Source organism: Melospiza georgiana, chromosome Z (genome assembly GCF_028018845.1).
Source record: "Melospiza georgiana isolate bMelGeo1 chromosome Z, bMelGeo1.pri, whole genome shotgun sequence".
Lineage (NCBI taxonomy): Eukaryota > Metazoa > Chordata > Aves > Passeriformes > Passerellidae > Melospiza > Melospiza georgiana.
The window spans coordinates 62949695-62969346 of record NC_080465.1 but is presented as its reverse complement, the minus strand read 5'-3'; the positions used below and the strand labels follow the sequence as shown (position 1 = coordinate 62969346).

General features: G+C 41.5%; 2 protein-coding genes across 3 annotated transcripts in view; both read right to left on the bottom strand.

Annotated features, from left to right (window-relative positions):
- SMC5 (structural maintenance of chromosomes 5) overlaps window positions 1–15608 on the bottom strand; it is a 49800-nt gene extending 34192 nt beyond the window's left edge. For both annotated transcript variants that reach the window (XM_058043237.1, XM_058043238.1), the window contains exons 1-6: window positions 15450–15608; window positions 5506–5647; window positions 4382–4434; window positions 2059–2221; window positions 766–900; window positions 34–174 (exon numbers count right to left, since the gene is read on the bottom strand). In XM_058043237.1, coding sequence (XP_057899220.1) covers window positions 34–174; window positions 766–900; window positions 2059–2221; window positions 4382–4434; window positions 5506–5647; window positions 15450–15544 — 729 coding nt within the window. In that variant the 5' untranslated portion in view covers window positions 15545–15608. The remainder of the gene's footprint in view (window positions 1–33; window positions 175–765; window positions 901–2058; window positions 2222–4381; window positions 4435–5505; window positions 5648–15449) is intronic.
- A 2900-nt stretch (window positions 15609–18508) lies between these two features.
- Window positions 18509–19652, bottom strand: part of MAMDC2 (MAM domain containing 2) — a 55557-nt gene continuing 54413 nt past the window's right edge. Inside the window, exon 14 of the mRNA XM_058044563.1 lies at window positions 18509–19427. Coding sequence (XP_057900546.1) covers window positions 19366–19427 — 62 coding nt within the window. The 3' untranslated portion in view covers window positions 18509–19365. The remainder of the gene's footprint in view (window positions 19428–19652) is intronic.

Here is a 19652-nt window from a genome sequence, read left to right as displayed (position 1 = left end):
TTAAGTGAGAAAGACACTGGAAATTAAACTTACCACCCATGGCCTTTTCCTCTCAAGCATCTCTATTAAGTCTACATGGCGCTTGCATTCATGGTATCTTTCAACATCTTGCTTGTACCGTTCAACCCTCTGCTTCATTTTCTCCAATGAGGTGGTTTTTTCCCTGAACAAGTTCTGTAATATATAATTTCAGGTTTTACAGTATCTAAACAGTTCCCAGAAAATATTCTACATCTCACCTGCACATTAAAGCAGAAATTTACCATCACAGGAGACATTTTAGTACAGCACTAAGTGGAGGGGAACCATCCAAAACAACAGGAACAGAAGAACAAAGGATTAAAAGAATGGCCTGTATGGCTAAGGACAGACATTGTTCCCGGAACACCAGACCTTTTCCTTTTTGTCTGTCTCTCTGTTTTCGAGGAAGTGAGCAACACTAAAGCAAAGGACTATGCTTTAATTCATAAGCCAATGACCTATAGAAGACAAAAATATTTGTCTAGGAAAGTTGTTGCCAGTCAAAATTCCCAAAGAAAGGAGTACTTGACAACAGGCATTTCTCATCTTTTGGGTCTGGACCGTTTGCACACATCTTCGTACTTACAAGCATGTGAGTGTCAGAGTGAATGAGTTCTGAGAGAAGAAGATTATTTGGTAAAATCAACTCACCACAGACTTGGTAAATAAATACCACTTTCTAATTCTGTTACATGTCAGGGTGATTTTTTCCTACATTCACTGCTTTCTAAAGAACATATTTACCTCTAGTTCTCTTTCCTTTTCTCTGAAATTTTTCAGTTCGCAATGAAACTGGTACATTTCCGGAGAACCAATGGACTTTTCAGTGGCTTCGAGCAACTCAGTCTTACTCAATCTTGTAAATTCTCCAACTTTGTCCTACAAAATTTTAAAAAGTTATAAAAAATATAGGATTAGTTAGACCAGTGCAATACAGTAATACTGGATTTATTCTATGCTAAATAACTCTGTCATAGTTAATGACCATCTTATGGAGTAGCCATCAAGCCTTCCAGAAAATTCCTTCTCAGGATGTTGAAGCAGCCTTGCAGTATAAATCTTTTGCAGTATAAATACTAGGACTAACAGGAAAGTTAAGCCACATAGAAGTTATTATCAAAGCTGGCAGACAAGGCTATTTAAGTATTTCTGTTGAAATACTGAAATACTCTGTTGAGCAGAGTTGCTCAAAACTGAGACTGATGCAAGAAGTGTGCTTGCTGTTGGTACACTGGGAGAGAACAAATAAACCAGAACTATCAACACTGTAATATTGACTGAACTAACTGTACTAAAGAGAAAAAGTTCTTTTAAAGAGAAAGGTGTTTTACCAGAGTATGCTGGAAGTTCCAAACAAATACTGTACACACGTGAAAATGAACGATACGTCAGCTGGCATATTTTTATTTCTGCAGTATTAGCTTTCTAAACTTTAATGCTCTTCTGTCTTCTTGAATTCAACAATAACTCCATGAATAGGCTCTGATAAGGTTTCCTTTCACTATCATTCCTGATGATCCCCATGAACTGGGAAGGAATCTGTCACAACATTAGGGTGCAGTGTGAAGCAACCTACCTTTCTACACATGAATCCTGACCTGCTTAAACATGCATTCAAATACAGAAAATGCCAGTAGTATTCTTTAATCTCTCTCCTTTAAGACTTACTTTCCATTAGAATGATTTTACTCTTAAATAGTTCAATCCTATACATCATTCAACCCTATGCTCAACAAAGTGCTGACATTACCAGAAAGGCTGTATTAGCAAGCGCTGCTACTTGAACATGAAGACAGGGAACATCAGCATCTCTCCTTTCAGAGTCAACATGTACAAAATTGTCCAATTAGTGAGCTTTAAAGGTCACACAGATCCTCTTTTCTTTCACCATCACACCAGCATGGCTGCCTCAACCCTCTTGTTCTTTGTGCTGTCCCACTGAACTAGGCACAGTGCTGCTAAAGCTAACCAGCAACAAAATCTTCTCAAACCACAGCACTCCATTTGCACACACCATCTTTCAAAACTGATTCATACCTGAGGAAGAAACTGGCACAAATTGTCCACCTGGATGTTTAAGGCTGCAATTTGTTCTTCTACTGTTTTCAGGGTTGCTGGTTTTCTGTTGATAAACCACACTGATGCGTTGTTCACTACATAAATCTCACGTGTGATAAGAATATTTTCTGGTGACTTAAACCTGATTAATAGAAAGAAGTGTTTACACTTCCTGATTAATACAAAATCAGGTGTTACACAAACCTGATTAATAGAAAGAAGTGTTTACACAAGAACATCTGAAAAGTGTTCCACCTTTAAAGGTTACCCAGTGTCAAAGTATTGTTAAAATTTAGAGATAGCTAAGTATTTAATATAAATTAACTGGACAGTAGCATCAGATTCCTATTTTCATGACTCAGAAAATATCCAGTACTTCAGTGATGAACTAAACTCACATAGGAAACATCAAGAATATCTGCAAATCTTAACTCAGAAGTTACTTACATAAATGAGATGCTCATGCTGAATGTATGAAATACTTAAAAGTCATTACAAATATGAACAGTTTCTTAAAAGCATAATCTGTGTGACGATAATAAGTTTTAAAATTGGTGTGAAGGAGGTACAGTACATCTTTAAGTATTAGTACACAGAAATATATCAGTAAGCTGTGTATATATACTCAATTAGAGAAAAAAATAGCATACAACACAAAAATACTTATTTTCATTTTCTGCTTTTAAAAACCACAGAAGATACATTAGTTTTCATTTAGTTTTCTAGCTCCATACCTATTTTCAAAAATTTAGTCTGGTCAAGATGTAGCAATAACAACTAAGTCAAACTCCTGGAATTTTGGTTTACCATTTTGATTTAAAAATTGCCTAGTGCCTGTTAAGCACACTCTTAAGGATAGGGAATATAGACTTGCAGAGTGACCATGTACCTCAGGACATTTAAGAATGAAGTGAGTACACATCTGCTGCCAGTGTTTGGACTAAGCACCATAGGGACATAATCCTATTTCTTGATTACTGAACTACTACTTCCTGCATCACCTCATTTTAATTTATGAGGCTTCATTCCAAAGACCTACAAAGCCATGCTCCTTCCTTTCATTAAAATAAAATCATTTTACTATCATAACTTGGGTGTAGCTACATTTCAAGTGCCAAATTCAACAAAGGCAACACACGCCTACAGAACTTCAATTTTTAGTTCCTGTCAATAAAGCAATCTTCAGCATCGTCTCCCATCCTACATGTTGCATTCAAACATTTTCTACCAATCAGACAAAGGACTCAACTACACTGCAACCACGACATGCTAGGTCTAATGAGCTATGAAACACAGAATCTTCACACATTGCAAGATTCTCTCTGGATTTTCAAGTAACATTGGAATATATTTATGTTAAAACAACTGCACCATCTACTTGAAAGACATCCTATCTCCTGAATACATCTTGTCTGGCCAAACACTAAAGAAGTTCTTACTTGATCATTCCCACAATAACCAAAATGGACAGACAAAAATTTTTCTAAGGCCTGCTGCAGGTTTTTTTTTTGTCTCAGTAAAATTTTCTTTTTAGAGAAAATAAATTTTCTCTAAAATTCTGATCAGGGTGGCCAATTGTTATGCAAATTAACACAGGCTATGAATCAGGTCACTATCTCTATTTTCTCTTTCATTCAGGGCAACAGACTAGGCTAAGGCTTGTTAAAATCACCTGTGCCATACCATCCACAAAAAAAGATGCATTGCCCTATGCATAAGCTACTAATAAAATTTTAAGTTCAAAAGATTTCGAGTTGCTCTGTTTTGCCACAGCTTACCTACAAGACTGTATTACATGGAATTAGTCAGATCTTTTCTTTTACTTCCATCTGTATGTGATGTTTTCAGTGAGAATGTAGGCAAGCCCCTCCTTCCAGCAATATCAGTATAAGAAAGTGAAGACAGAACAATCTGTTTTAAAACTTAGGCTTTTGTCCTTTTTCTTTAATGAAAAGAATTCCAATCACCACATAGTGATGGCAGGAATGACAAAATCATCAGAACCTTAAATGTAATCAAAAGGTAAACACACCATACAGAACTATCTTTTTCTATGCATTATTTGTACATCAAGACAAGGTGAAATGCTTCAGAAAGCAAGATCAAGAGTATCCATCACTGCTTATTTCTTGTGTGATAACTAAATAACTTTATGTTCTGAAGTCTGTGGAAATCAAAAAAGGACAAATTAAGCCTAAAGACAAACCTCTGCACAACAAATTTTTTTCTCACAAGTTTGTGAATTACTGTGTGGGGAAATGATCCAATTAAAAGCACATGAGGAAAGAGTTTTACTACTTACAGTTCAATTTCCACTATGCCTTTCATGCACCCCTGCTTCACAAACAGACCAACCTACAAAATTAAATTACAAGTTGTTATTTCAAAATAAAATGTATTATCTTACAAGAATACACATTTGTATAATGGAGCTACTTAACAATGTAGTTTATTGAAAACTCACAATTAAAAGCAAAATAAAGCAATAACTAAAAATAAAGGAAGACACTACTATCCTCCACAATCAGCATTAGAACCTCCTCCACACAATTTCTGATCAACTTGAGCCTCCAAAACTGAACAAATTATAATCAGCAGATCCACAGACAGGAAGACGTTCTTGTGAATTTGGGGAACAAAGACAAGAGAAAAGACAGTGCTGAGTACCTGTACTAGAACCGACAACTCTACTAGTATGAAAACACATCATGAGAAATACCAACACACAATATTGCCATCCAGTCAATTCCCATGTTCCCATTTGTTTATGACTGAGCAGCTTCAAGAGAATGTGTGCAATCATTCAGGCACCCAGATTCATTGCTCCAAACCTACTCAGAGAAATTGCATCCAACGAGAATATCCAAGAAAGCAAGTGCAAAAATTTGAAAATGTCAAGATATTACCTTCCTACTACAGAATCAATGCTTATCTTGACAGTAAAAAGTGAAAACAGAGTAGAACAATCCAAATTCCATTTAAATCAAAGATCAGTGCCTCTATGCTTTCATATGAATTTTCAAGATGCATTAGTATGTTATTTCTAGAGGTACTACGTATTTTGAAATTTACATTAGACTTTGTCTATTCCTCCTTTAGTTGGTATTTCTTATCAAATGTTTAAGCCATTAAGTGGCATTTTTCTACCCCACCGTGTATGCTTAGTCATCTTCAAATAAAATCTCTAGTCAACTCAGACTGCCCTACAATTTAGATGTTTTCATTTCATAATTTATACAAGACAGCTAGTAGTTAATTAAAATAACTCCCCTTTGTCTCTGGACCAGGTTACTCTTCAATTCAGATGCCTCACTTTTTATAAAAGCAAAGTAAATCAAGGAAGAGAGTCTTTCCCCCATCCTCTGCTAGACAGTGCTCTGAATGAAATTCACCTTAACTATGAAAATTACAAAAGCTCATAATTACCTTATCAGCTCGCCCTAAGAAAGCAGGTTTTCCAGCCAGTCCCAGGCAGATGGCACAAACAATACTTGACTTGCCTGTGCCATTAGCACCAACAACCACGTTCAGGTTGGGCCCTGGATGTACTTCACAGACAGTGTATGTCCTGGAAAGCACAGCAAGTTTTTGAATTTTAAAACACTATATTACCTTAAAAAAAAAAAGAACTTGCTTAGAAACATTTCATTACTTTATTAAACAGATAAAATTACCTCCTTTAGACTCAATCATGAAATACCATTTTGTAAGAAAGTCTCGTAACATTTCAGTGAAACATGATGAAAGACATTCCCACCAGCCAGAGTACTCAGAACTTTCTTTAAAATCAGTGACTGTGCAGAATAAAATCCAGCATCAGAATAATAACTTTTTAAATAAACTTACCATGATCTCATTTTATTTTATGCATCAAAAAGAAGACAGAAAACAGATAATGCAGTAACTTTCTGGAGTTCAACTCGTATCAAATCATCCCCAGTGTTCGGGTTTTTTTCCTAACTGCATTAGACATCTTTCACCATGTGCATCCAGAATGACTACTGCAATAGTAACTACGGGAAGAGACCAAACTCATCCATGCAAACTCAAGTTAACACCCTAAATTTATAAGGAATCATTTGATGAATTTCCTATTCCTGAACTGTGCCAAACACAGAGAGCTGAAATACTACCACAAAAGGAGGAGTACAAAGTACATAATGGCAACGCAATATTACAAACCATATACCTGCGGAAGAGAAGGTACATGAACCCTTAACGAGGATTTAACTACTATCTCTGAAGATTCAATTAACACCTAATACGTGACTCATGCGCTACACTACTGAAGATTTTCAAGGCTAGCATGGAGCCGTAAGAAAATGGTCCGACGATTCCTGCTGGTCTAAATACGTCCAAAACCCATGGTATTCGCAGTACAGAGCAGGTGGAAAAAATACGTGCAAAGACCACACACTCTTCATCCTAATGGGTCTCAAGGCGTCGCCACTGCCTTACAAGGGCTTTCTGCAGTCTCCCCTTCTCCAGTGCTTGGCAGCCTCCCGCCTGAGAGACGAAGAGCACGCAGAGGCTGCACGGCCGACAGGAGCCATCGTCTCTGGGCAAGGCTGCCCAGCACCGGGGAACGCGCTGCCAGGGAAGCGACACCGACAACCCCTGGGACTCGTAACCCACACAGCAGTGTCTCCCAGCGCCCCGCGCCCAGTTAGACACCACCTTCTGTTGGAAAAGAAATGAAATTTAGCAAAATATTTAATTATAGTGAGTTGTGTGTGAACTGGTTTGTTAAAAAGCAGTTTTGTAGCCGTTGAAAAGTGTGTTGAGTTTTGTGTGTAACCTAGCAGGTAGTCTTAGGGATTTAATAAATAATTAAACTAGTGCAGGAAAGTAAGAATGCTAACCTGTCTAGAGGCAGCATACAATGCTCTTAGAATAAGATAAGCAGAGGATTAATGATCTTGTTTGTGAACCAAGGAATGTATCACAAGGGGTCTGTGACCAGGCAAGGGGAACGGGGAACTGTTCCTTGGAGGCTAGGCAAGGGGAACGGGGAAACTGTTCCTTGGAGACTTTGTTGTGAATCGCATGTATAAGAGGGAAGCACCCATACGTGAATTTGGGGGCTCGGACTTTAGGGACGTGAGTCCCCCAGTTCCCCGGGCCCTTAATAAAGCACCCACAAAACTTATCCGAGTTTTGTGTCATTTATCAATCGGGCAACAGTTTTCTGGCGACCGCGGCAGGACTCCGAGGGCTGCTGGGGCGGTTCGCGTCCCGATCCACTCCAAGCCGGCACCGAGCACTTCTCGGGGAGTCATCGGTCGTGCCCGACCCCCCGCGCCTGTCGGACAAACTGCATTAAGGTAAGCCCGAAGGTGCTTTATATTGGAAAAAGGTGATAATTGGATTTGGATTTGGTGGTTGGTAAAAAAGCCTAGGCTCCGGCCATAAGACGTCTAAGGACGCAGGACCGGAACTCGCCTCCTGTTTGTTTTAGGGAAGGACGGCGAGAAGGTATATTGGTTTAAGGTATATTGGTTTATTGGGATTAATAGTGGAATTAAACGTTGTAATATGATGTCTTTTAAAACTTTTAAAACCTTAGTGCAAGCCAATGGTAAAATACCTGGAAATACACCATTAGGTTGTATATTGAAACGGTGGAAAAGTGAAGGGTATTATCAAGAATTGGATAAAAGTAAAATGATAGATTATTGTAATCATTGGTGGCCTGAATATGAGATTGGGGAAGCGGGATGGCCGGTGAATGGTACACTGGAATTGGGGATAATGGAATCTTTGATGCAATTTTTAAGGAGGAATGAGAAATGGGATGAAATACCATATTTGGATTTGTTTTTCGTTTTATATAGGAAAGAGGAATGGCAAAAGGAATGTGGTATTTTGGTTTTAGAAGTGAATGATGAAAGGGAGTGTGTGGGATGTAAAGAAAGACAGGAGCGTAATTTGTATCCTTCAGTCAAGGAAGATTTGTCTTATTGTATAGCACCTCCGAGGGTTCCGGTTGCTCCTAATGTGCCCCCTGCTCCCCCTGCGGATATAGCTATAAAAACGAGATCTAGTGAGAGTGATAGTGATGGTGGTGATGGTGAAAAGAAGGTATACAACAACAGGGAAAAAGAAACTGCAAAAAGACAACAAGCTAGTATTCTGGCTGTAATGCAACAGGCAGGGGCAGGAGGAAGACCCATTAGGGGTCGAGGTCGGGGAGGAACTAATCACGGACAGAGGGGGTTGCCAAGAGGTCGGGGAGGATTTGGGTTTGCACTTAACATGGGGAGGTTGGATCCAAACCAGTGTGCGTTTTGCCGACAATTGGGACACTGGAAAAATGAACGCCCGGTTAGAGGAGGTATGGGCATGGGAAACATGGGATTAAGGACAGCCCCAATGGGAAATGCCCCTGTGGGAGGATTCACGGGAGGACCAGCAGAAGTTGCTCAAGCACTAGTTTTGGGAAACTATCAGAATCAAAGCTGACTAGAAAAGGATTTAAGGGTAGTTTTAGAAATAGATGGAAAGGATCAAGAATTTATGGTAGACACTGGAGCTACTTATTCTGTACTCAATAGACGATTGGGACCTTTGAGTGACACAACGGTACAGGTGGTGGGGGCAACAGGGAAGCTAGAGGAACAACCATTTTTACAACCTTTAAATCTTAGGTTTGGGGGGAAGGAATTAGATCACCAATTTTTGTATATGCCAAACTGCCCCACACCCCTTCTTGGCAGAGATCTGTTGTCCCGACTTAGTGTGAAAATAATATTTGAAGGGGGAAGGGTGAAATTGGAAATACCTGAGGAACAAATAGCAGGCATTTTTGTAATCAAGGAAGTGGATGCCTCTCCTATTCCAGAAGAAATTGAGCAGGCTGTAGTACCCTGGGTATGGGAGTCAGGGGTCCCCGGAAAATCTAAAGCTGCGCAGCCAGTAAAAGTGGAACCAAAGGAAGGGGCCCGACCAGTGAGGATAAAGTAATACCCCTTGAAGCTTGAGGCAAGGAGGGGAGTAGCCCCGTTAATTAAACAATTTTTGGCTCAAGGAATATTACAGGAATGTGAATCGGAGTATAATACTCCAATTTTTCCAGTAAAGAAACCTAATGGTAAGTACCGTTTGGTACAGGACTTAAGGGCTATTAATAAATAGTGAAAGAGATACATCCAGTTGTTGCTAATCCTTATACTTTGTTAACATCTGTATCAGAGGAGTTTAAATGGTTCTCAGTGATTGACCTTAAATATGCCTTCTTCTGCATCCCACTGGCAGTAGAGAGTAGGAAATATTTTGCCTTCGAGTGGGAGAATCCTGATTTTGGGAGAAAGAAGCAGCTTATGTGGACGAGACTCCCACAGGGATTTAAATGCTCCCCTACTATTTTTGGAAACCAACTGGCCAAGGAGCTGGAGGAATGGAAGATAACCCAGGTAACAATATCCCCATCCTTGTATGTAGTCCTGCAGTACGTGGACGACATTTTTCTGGCTACTAAGGAAAGGGAAATGTGCGTGGAATTAACAATTAAATTACTCAACATGCTTGGCCAAGCAGGGTATCGGGTTTCTAAGGAAAAAGCTCAATTGGTCAAAAATAGCGTTATTTACCTCGGTTGTGAGATCACACAAGGGCAGAGACGTTTGGGAGTAAACCGAATAGAGGCAATATGTGCTATTCCTTTGCCTCGTAACCATCAGGAATTGACATCTTTTCTAGGAATGGTGGGATGGTGTCGACTGTGGATCATGAATTTCGGTCTCCTAGCCAAGCCACTTTATGAGGCCTTGAAGCAGCATCGGTTGGAGTGGACAACACAGCAAAAGAAGGCCTTCCAGGAATTGAAGCAGGCACTAAAAGAGGCCCCAGCCCTAGGACTCCCTGACGTGACCAAGGAATTCCAGTTGTACGTGAATGAGAGGCAAAAACTGGCATTGGGGGTCCTCACCCAGAAGGTGGGATCCTGGAAGAGGCCAGTGGGATACTTCTCTAAACAACTGGATTCGGTAAGTTCCGGGTGGCCCTCGTGTTTACGAGCCGTGGCGGCAACAATAATTCTTATTCAAGAGGCCCGGAAATTGACTTTGGGGCAAAAATGAAAGTGTTTGTTCCCCATATGGTCATGGCCATTTTGGAGCAAAAGGGGGGTCACTGGCTATCATCCAGTCGAATGTTGCAATACCAGGCCATCCTGAGAGAACAGGATGATATTGAAATAAGGACTACTAATCATGTTAATCCAGCAGAGTTTTTACGCAGTGACCAGGAAGCTGGGGGACTGGTGCATGATTGCGTAGAGGTAATTGAACAAGTATATGCCAGCAGACCCGACCTAAAGGATGAACCATTGGAAGAACCTGAATGGGAACTATACACTGATGGATCCAGTTTTGTCGAGAATGGGACTCGCTATGCCGGGTATGCAGTGGTAACATTGGATCGGGTAATAGAGGCAAAGGCTTTGTTACCTGGAACTTCGGCCCAGAAGGCAGAGGTGATTGGACTCACCAGAGCCCTGTATTTGGGCAAGGACAAAAGGGTTAATATCTGGACAGATTCTAAATATGCCTTTGGTGTGGTTCATGTACATGGGGCGTTATGGAAGGAAAGGGGGCTTTTGAATTCTCAGGGAACCAACATCAAGCACCGGGAAGAAGTGCTACAGCTACTGGATGCGGTACACAGTCCCAAAGCAGTTGCAGTAATGCATGGGACATCAGACTGCGGAAGGAGACGTTTACAGAGGAAATCGATTTGCTGATGTTACAGCTCGGCAAGTGGCACGGGAAGTATGGACTCAAATGGCATTGGTACCGGTAAGAACAAATCCGGCTACCCCATACCTGAATCAGGAGCCCAAATATTCAATAGAAGATGGAAAACTAATAAACTTGCTAGGGGCACAGAAGAATCAACTTGGGTGGTACGTTACACCAATGGGACAAATAGTGGTACCTACCCGCATAATGAAATTTATTTTGGAATCAGAACATAATAAATGTCATTGGGGGGCAGAAGTATTGGTAAAATTTTTGAAGAATGAGATAATCTCTAATCAGATGTTAACAATGGCAAAAAGAGTTAATGCAATGTGCCCAGTATGTTTGAAAAATAATCCAGTAGTTAGGAGACAAATACAAATGAGAAAGTTGCAAGTCGGGCCACAACCAGGAGATTACTGGCAAGTTGATTTTTCTGAATTGCCTAGGGCACAGGGATACAGATACTTGTTAGTGTACGTATGTACGTTCTCAGGGTGGCCGGAAGCTTTTCCATGTAGAACTAATCAGGCTAAGGAGGTGGTAAAAACCTTGTTAAAAGAAATAATACCAAGATCTGGAGTACCTTTAGGATTGTCATCAGATAGGGGTCCACATTTTATAGCCGGGGTAGTGCAGGAATTAGCACGAATGTTAGATATAACCTGGAATTTGCATACCCCCTGGAGACCTCAGTCTAGTGGGCAGGTGGAAAGGATGAATCAAACCCTGAAAGGACAAATCAAAAAGAATTGCCAGGAAGCTAAACTGCACTGGCCTCAAGCTTTGCCTTTGGCCCTACTCAGGATTCGAATTAAACCAAGGGAAAAGGTAGGCGTAAGTCCATATGAGATATTATATGGCAAACCATATCATGCAACTATATTAAAAGGGGAGGTACATGTGAGTGGGGACCAGGCGATTGCAGAGTATGTTATGTCACTTAATAAGATCTTGAATTCTTTAAGAAATTCGTTACAGTGGAATAGACCGCTCACGCTGGAGAATTCTGTCCACGACATCCAGCCTGGGGACCAGGTGTACGTCAAGAAGTGGATCACAGATCCGCTACGGGAATCATGGAGCGGACCCCACCAGGTGATGATGACGACCTACACAGCGGTGAAGGTCCAGGAGATAGATGCTTGGATCCATTACACCAGAGTAAAGAAGGCACCGTTCCAGTGAGAAACCCAGATAGTGTCTCCAACCCGGATGATCTTCCGTGCAAAGCTGCCTTCTTAATTATATTACTGCTAGTGATCATGAGACTATTACCCGTTCAAGGGTCTACTCTTGTACAGGTTGAAGAAACAAAGGTTACAGTCATAGAAGAGATGGATGTTCAATTAACTTGTGTTATCTTTGACAGCCAGAAAGTTGAGGCCGGTGAAGTTATTGCAATATGGCAACGGGGGGCTGAAAGAAGCCGAGGCAAGATAGGAGTCGGTTGGGATCAGGATAAACAACAAGGAAACACGGTACTGAATCTTACCAAGGTAACCACAAACGATACGAGAAAATATACATGTTTGGTCAAAATACGGGATAGTTTTGATTACAAAAGAGTGAGTATGAGGGTTTTGCCATGGACAGGGGATCGTGCTGAAAACATAAAAGTTAATCCAGTATCAATGGCAGTGGACATGTGGGATGGGCCACCTCTCAGAATAAATTGTTCCTTCCTAGTAAGATCAAGATATCAAAGGAACCTTTGGGTCAAATGGTAGAAGCAAAATAGGGAACTGACCTGGGACAGAATAGAAGACGGGACCAATTGGTGGGGAAAGGAAGGCAAAGGTTGTGGGTGGTCGAGTGTCACTAATCCTAGAATAGGAAATGCATGGTGGAGGCATGACAGAATGATGTTATCCTTACAGAGACACGGTAGGAGTAGACGGGAGGTTAATGATACAATAGAACGAAATACTGAGCAGGAAAATTTAGTGGTAAGATTAATCAGAGATTTTGGGATCATGCAGAATGTGACTAAAATAACAGCTTGCCTGCCATTGCCACAGGCTGCAGGTGAACCAATTCCCTGGGGAATAATACCAGTAACCAAAATGCCTGAAACATTCAAGAATGTTTCATGGTCCTGCCAGTCAGTTCCCAAACCAGTAGATGTATGGAGGGATTTGTGTATGACCACTCGGGCTATGACTAGAGAGGAATGTGAAAAGAAATCCAATCATTATGGTTGGATTCAAAATACCAGGAGGTGTTTAATTGCAACCCCAATAGATGAGCCATGCAATACAGTACGAATAAGAACGAAATCCCAACAAAATGAGATGAGTTGTCAGAATGTCACACAGAATTTTGACACCTGGAATAGTTGGAAGACATTATAGGGACCTAGTGTTTTGGAACACTATAATTACCTTGGGGAAGTACAATGGTGCATCCAATGGTCAGGAGTAAAGAATCAGTCACATTATCACAGGGCCCTTATCACGTCTACATCTTCCCGAGAGTTCAGACCGCAGAAAGAGGATTGGAATTGTACTGAGGTTTTTACATGTGATACACCGGAAGACCGAATTGGATTGGTACCGGTGAAAATGGCATTAAAGTGGGGATGCGAGTGTAGGGGGTATGATCACACGGTTAGCAGAGAGTCCATGGATGGGCCTATAGATTGCAGATATACTACTGTGCATAGCCCTGGAAATCTAGTCTGGGTGTTGGGACACGGACAGTGGACCACACATTTACCTCTAGATGGATCAGTAACACAAATCACCCTAGGGGTTCCCACATTGTGTCCATACTGGAAACAGAACAGATTGATCCAAAGGAAAGGACTCAGAAAGAGGGAAGAATCCCTAGAGGAGCAGTGGCATGAACCTGGCTCAGGAGTGCAATTTGGATGGATATTGGAGTCATTATTCCCTCCGGTAGCGACATATCGAAACAGGGAAATGCTCAACAATTTGTTAGGACAGACAGAAAGGTTGGCAGCAGCTACTAAGAAGGGATTTAAGGATCTAAATTTGCAATTGCAAGCTACATCAAGAATGACCCTACAAAACAGAATGGCATTGGATTTGCTACTGTTAAAGGAACATGGAGTTTGTGGTTACCTGAGTAGGAGAATAGATCATTGCTGTGTACACATTCCAAATGTTACACTTGAAGTTGAGAAAGATATTTCTCAACTGGCAGAAGTGGAAACAAAAACCAAGGAAATTGAAAGGGAAGCACAGCATAATTGGATAGGAGCAGTATTTGATTCTTTGGGGCTTCACCTGTCTGGCTGGATTACGTCTGCTATACAGTATGTACTAATGTTTTTAGTATTTTTAGTGACTATATGGATTGTATATAGATGCCTCTTGGGTGTGATCGAAAAGGAAAAGAGGCGATCTCTCCGGTTGCTGAAGGCGATGACCCGTGGGCGGCAGAATGAGGAACACTCCCCACCTCGTTATGAAGATGTTACTGTCAATACTGTTGATTGAGCATCCTTGCAGCAGGACTGAAGGATGCTCAAAAGGGGGGAAATGTTGGAAAAGAAATGAAATTTAGCAAAATATTTAATTATAGTGAGTTGTGTGTGAACTGGTTTGTTAAAAAGCAGTTTTGTAGCCGTTGAAAAGTGTGTTGAGTTTTGTGTGTAACCTAGCAGGTAGTCTTAGGGATTTAATAAATAATTAAACTAGTGCAGGAAAGTAAGAATGCTAACCTGTCTAGAGGCAGCATACAATGCTCTTAGAATAAGATAAGCAGAGGATTAATGATCTTGTTTGTGAACCAAGGAATGTATCACAAGGGGTCTGTGACCAGGCAAGGGGAACGGGGAACTGTTCCTTGGAGGCTAGGCAAGGGGAACGGGGAAACTGTTCCTTGGAGACTTTGTTGTGAATCGCATGTATAAGAGGGAAGCACCCATACGTGAATTTGGGGGGCTGGGATTTTGGGACGTGAGTCCCCCAGTTCCCCGGGCACTTAATAAAGCACCCACAAAACTTATCCGAGTTTTGTGTCATTTATCAATCGGGCAACAGGTACATGAACCCTTAACGAGGATTTAACTACTATCTCTGAAGATTCAATTAACACCTAATACGTGACTCATGCGCTACACTACTGAAGATTTTCAAGGCTAGCATGGAGCCGTAAGAAAATGGTCCGACGATTCCTGCTGGTCTAAATACGTCCAAAACCCATGGTATTCGCAGTACAGAGCAGGTGGAAAAAATACGTGCAAAGACCACACGCTCTTCATCCTAATGGGTCTCAAGGCGTCGCCACTGCCTTACGAGGGCTTTCTGCAGTCTCCCCTTCTCCAGTGCTTGGCAGCCTCCCGCCTGAGAGACGAAGAGCACGCAGAGGCTGCACGGCCGACAGGAGCCATCGTCTCTGGGCAAGGCTGCCCAGCACCGGGGAACGCGCTGCCAGGGAAGCGACACCGACAACCCCTGGGACTCGTAACCCACACAGCAGTGTCTCCCAGCGCCCCGCGCCCAGTTAGACACCACCTTCCCTGGAACATGGCTTTCCGCAGCCCCCCCCGCCAGCCCTCGGTACCCGCGCGACCCCGCTGCGCTGCTTCGGCCCCCCTACAGCGGGGCGGAAGGAGCAGGCCGCGGCCGCTCAAGGGGGAAGAAACGCCCCCCGCTCACTTACAGGAAGTTCTTCATGAAGATCCTGACGATGGAGCCCGGTACGAAGGGGGATTCACCACGCTTCACAGCTTTTCCCTTTTCCCACACCGCCGCCATGTTTCCCCCAGGCCGCCCCTCCTTGCCCCTCGGGGCTGAGCCCGCGCCGCGCGCTCGGCCCAGTTGCCCGGGGGGGGGCGGGACTGAGCCGCCCTAAAGCTCCTCATTGGCCTGGAGCACCGGCGCCCATTGGCTGGCGGGGCGGGGCGGGGCGTTGCGGCCCCTGTTGCTGTGGCAGCCGCGGCGCAGCGCCCTGCGGGGGCCGGGTTGGAGCGGTGCCGAGCCCCGCGTTCCGCTGCCCGTGCGGGCCGGTCACCGCCGCGTTCCCTGCGTTCGTTTACAGCGTTATGAGCGGCTGGGCGTGTTTAGTTTGGAGAAGACTGAGAGGGAATCTCATTGATGCAAAGGCGGATGCCAATAGGAGGTTGCTAGACTCTTTTCAGTGGTGTCCTGCGACAGGATGAGGAGCAATGGCCATAAAGTAAAGCTCAAGAGCTTTCCTCAACAAGAGAAGAATTTGTTTATATTGAGGGTGGCAGAGCACTGTAACAGCCTCTCTCTGGAGGTTGTGGAGTCTCCCTCTCTGGAGGCATTCAAGCCCCACTTGGACACATTCCTGTGTCACTTGGTGTAGATGACCCTGCCTTGGCAGGGCGCGTTGGAATAGATCGTCTCCAGAGCGCCCTTCTAACCCTAGCAATTCTGTGATTCCATGATTCAGGCTAATGGGTCGGGTAGATAACATTCCACGAGTGGCTGTCAGACAAGAAGTTGTTCCCGGGTGTTTCTGGGAACACAGCTCAAGGGTGAGCCCCGGAGCCAGGAATCGAGGCTGAGGCCTCAGGAGAGCTCCTGAGTGGCCGGGGAATCCATCACAACAGACGGCTCGTCTTTTTTTTGAGGTGGGATCAGAGTCAAGTTTTCTCTCTCAAAACATGAGAGATGGAACAGGACTCAGTGTGTCTGTCACACAGCCAGAGGAGCGTGCTCTTTCCAGGCTTTGCCCTACACCACTGCTCCTTTGCGTCTCCTGAGTGAGGGCAGTCACACTGGCAAGCGCTGCTCACATCCAGGTGGACAAAATGCCAGCTCTTTTAGTGCTTGGCTTGACATGTCTTTATTAATATTCATTATTGTGAAGTTTGTGTTAGGTTTATTTTGGTGTGACACCATAGTCAGAATACCATTTCATTTACTTTACAGAGACAGAATAACTATGACATTTAATAACAGCTGCTATTCTGGATTTCTGTTGGTGTAAATGAGATCTGAATTGGCCCCTCTTTTTGGAAATTATTAAGGATAATGATAAAATGAAAATTAATGGGTCAATATTTAAAAAATAAAACAAATATTAAAATAAGGATGGTATTGAACAGGAAGACAATAAAAGGGCTTTACACTGATCTCAGGATAAACTGGGCTCCAGTCCAGCACAAAGCAACATTTATGGCAATCAAATACAAGCCCATTACCTCTTGATGCATTTACCTGCTTTTCAAGGTTTTTTTCATTTCCATTTTACAGATTGTGACACAACTGGGATCAAAGCAATTACTTGTAAGGTTTTCACTAGCTTTTGAAGAATTTTCCGACATTAAACAGGCCTGGCAAGTCTCAAAAGAACTGTTCTTTGCCCCACTGTGGTACTGGTACAGCTACTGCAGCAGTGAAGAAAAAAAAAGTAAATAAATATGACTCCAGGGCAGAAATCAATTGCATGAGGAGTTTCTGATTTGGACAGAGCTAATAGAATATTTTTTTTATCTCACCATAAAACTGAAGTTTGCTAGTGGAGAAATCTTAATGCACCATACCCAATTTTCAAATGTTTTGTAGCCATTCTTTCACTAGTTTCTGAATTTCCTATTCTATGAACTGATATTCATCAGACATTGAAGTAAATGAAAGCCACCGTTCAAATTTTCCCTCTGTACTTTAATTCCTGCCAAAAAAAATGATTGAAAAGGTGATGTTCCCTACTTAGGGAAGAACTTCGGTGTTTCTTTGGTTTGGTTTTTTTGGTGAGTTTTTTCCCCCACCTTTTTTTGCTTCCCCCCTTGTCCCCCTCCCCTCATCAGGACAATGCTTCACACCTTGTGGATAAGTATTTCCTTCAGTAATACTGATAAAATCACTGTAGCACTGAGGTCCCTAGAAATTAATCAGTGGAGAACAGGTTAGAGTCCTTCATTTAGGCTTTTATTTTATCAGCCTAAATCTGATTATTTTGATGGAGTGAGGCAGAGTTATGTAAAACTTTAGAGATAGAGCCTAACAGTTGTACTTCATGCTTCATTTCATTTACATACAGAGAACCACCAAGTCTGATTATCTGAACCACTTCATCTTCACTTGTTTTCTGCTTAGATAATTTGAGCTGAATATTGATAACAAAACATGCACTTTACAGAACAATTGTAAAATTGTGTTGATGCATTGGAAACAGTCCTTTATTTCTGTTTGCTTTCGTTTTTGAATAATAGCAAGAGAGACGTGTTCATAAGCAGCTGGCTAGGGAGACTGTAGGTACCTAGGAGAGGCAGATAAGATACCAATTCCTTCTGGCTCTTCCTGAGTCTCTAGGAACCGAAAAATGGCTTCAATCTGTGTGGTTAAATAAATGCCTGAGTATTGAACATATTACATTGAACATTCTCTTCAATTGTTTCTGCCACCAAAATGAAAATTTACAAAAGATGCAAGGGCCTAGATCATCCCAGGTGCTGTTGATCCTTATAGGCTGTTAGGAAAAGCATATTCTTTGTTCTGAAAGGATCAGGATATGGTGGCTGTAAGAATAATTTCTACCACTCAGTACATAGCTTCCTGCAGCAGTTCAGATTACTTTTTGTTGGCCTTCTTAGGTAATGTGATCCACACATTTCATTCTCTTCATGTTAAAAATAATGAATTCAGGCTACTTTATTCGGTTCAGTTCTTTCCCCTTACACTGATTAGTACGAAATATAGAGCAGAGCAATAGGATGATACTCAAACTTTCATTTTATTAGGAAGTTATAGTAAATTTTAAAAAAACCTTACACACAAATACATAAAACCTTAAAAATTAACAAGATGTGAATTCAATTTCCTATTAATATAAATGCAAGACATCTGTGGTTGGGCAAAGTGTAAGTGCATTCTCTGTGAGTGTACAAACTTATTTAATAAAAAAAATCCAAAAACATCAAGACTCTCATCCCAGTAAACCTATGGCTTTAAAGTGTTTCATTTCATATCATTCCACAGGCCAACATCTCATGCTGAATTATACTGAACACTGGAAGTGAGTTTGTTATTGACAAATATATTTGTTATAGTAAAATAATACACTATCACAAAAAATTGCCAGCAGAGTATTAAGTTTCCCAGAGAGATTTGTCATTGAGAATAATTGCACTTAACCTGTAGGATAATACTAGTAGCTAACACTATTTTCTTTGTTATTTCAAAGCATTTATAATTTTTTTAACAAAAATCCATTCTATCCCCAACACAAAACATTCACTGAATGCAGATTTAAGGTAACACAACATTGGACTTCAATTGTGCAACTTGAATTTCCTCTTTTTACTTATATACCAGAAACGTTAAAAAAATTAAAAATGAATGATCTGTGCAAAATGGGAAGTCTTTATGTAATAACTGATACCTCATGCAGAAGAGGAAATAGTATCAAAAAATTATGGTCTAACAAGCCCTGAGTCAATAATTTCATTGAAAAGGCAAGGAACATGAGTGCTCCAAGTTTTTCCTATGTATTGGTGTGTATTCAAACCAGACCAGTATTTACTTAAATCATACTTTAAAACAGGCAGTTCGTGCAGTTTCTAACATACAATTCTTCAATGTGCTTCATTCCTTTCAGCAGACTGTATTTAATACTCAATTTCATTTAAGCTGTCTGGATAGCCTGATGAGAACTGAATTTCTTCCACTTCTGGAATACAAAGAATGAAGAAATACTGTAATTATTTTTATTTTTGTCATACATAAGAATACTTACAGCAGAATTTAATTGGCATGCTGGATTTAAATGGTATTGTCATGTGTTTTTTAAAAAGTTTACAGCCATTGGTTTTACTAGCTGAGATTCTGAGGATGATCTCACATCCTATTAGAGGGTAAAAGTTCTGCACTAACCCAGCAGCCTGATACTAAATTC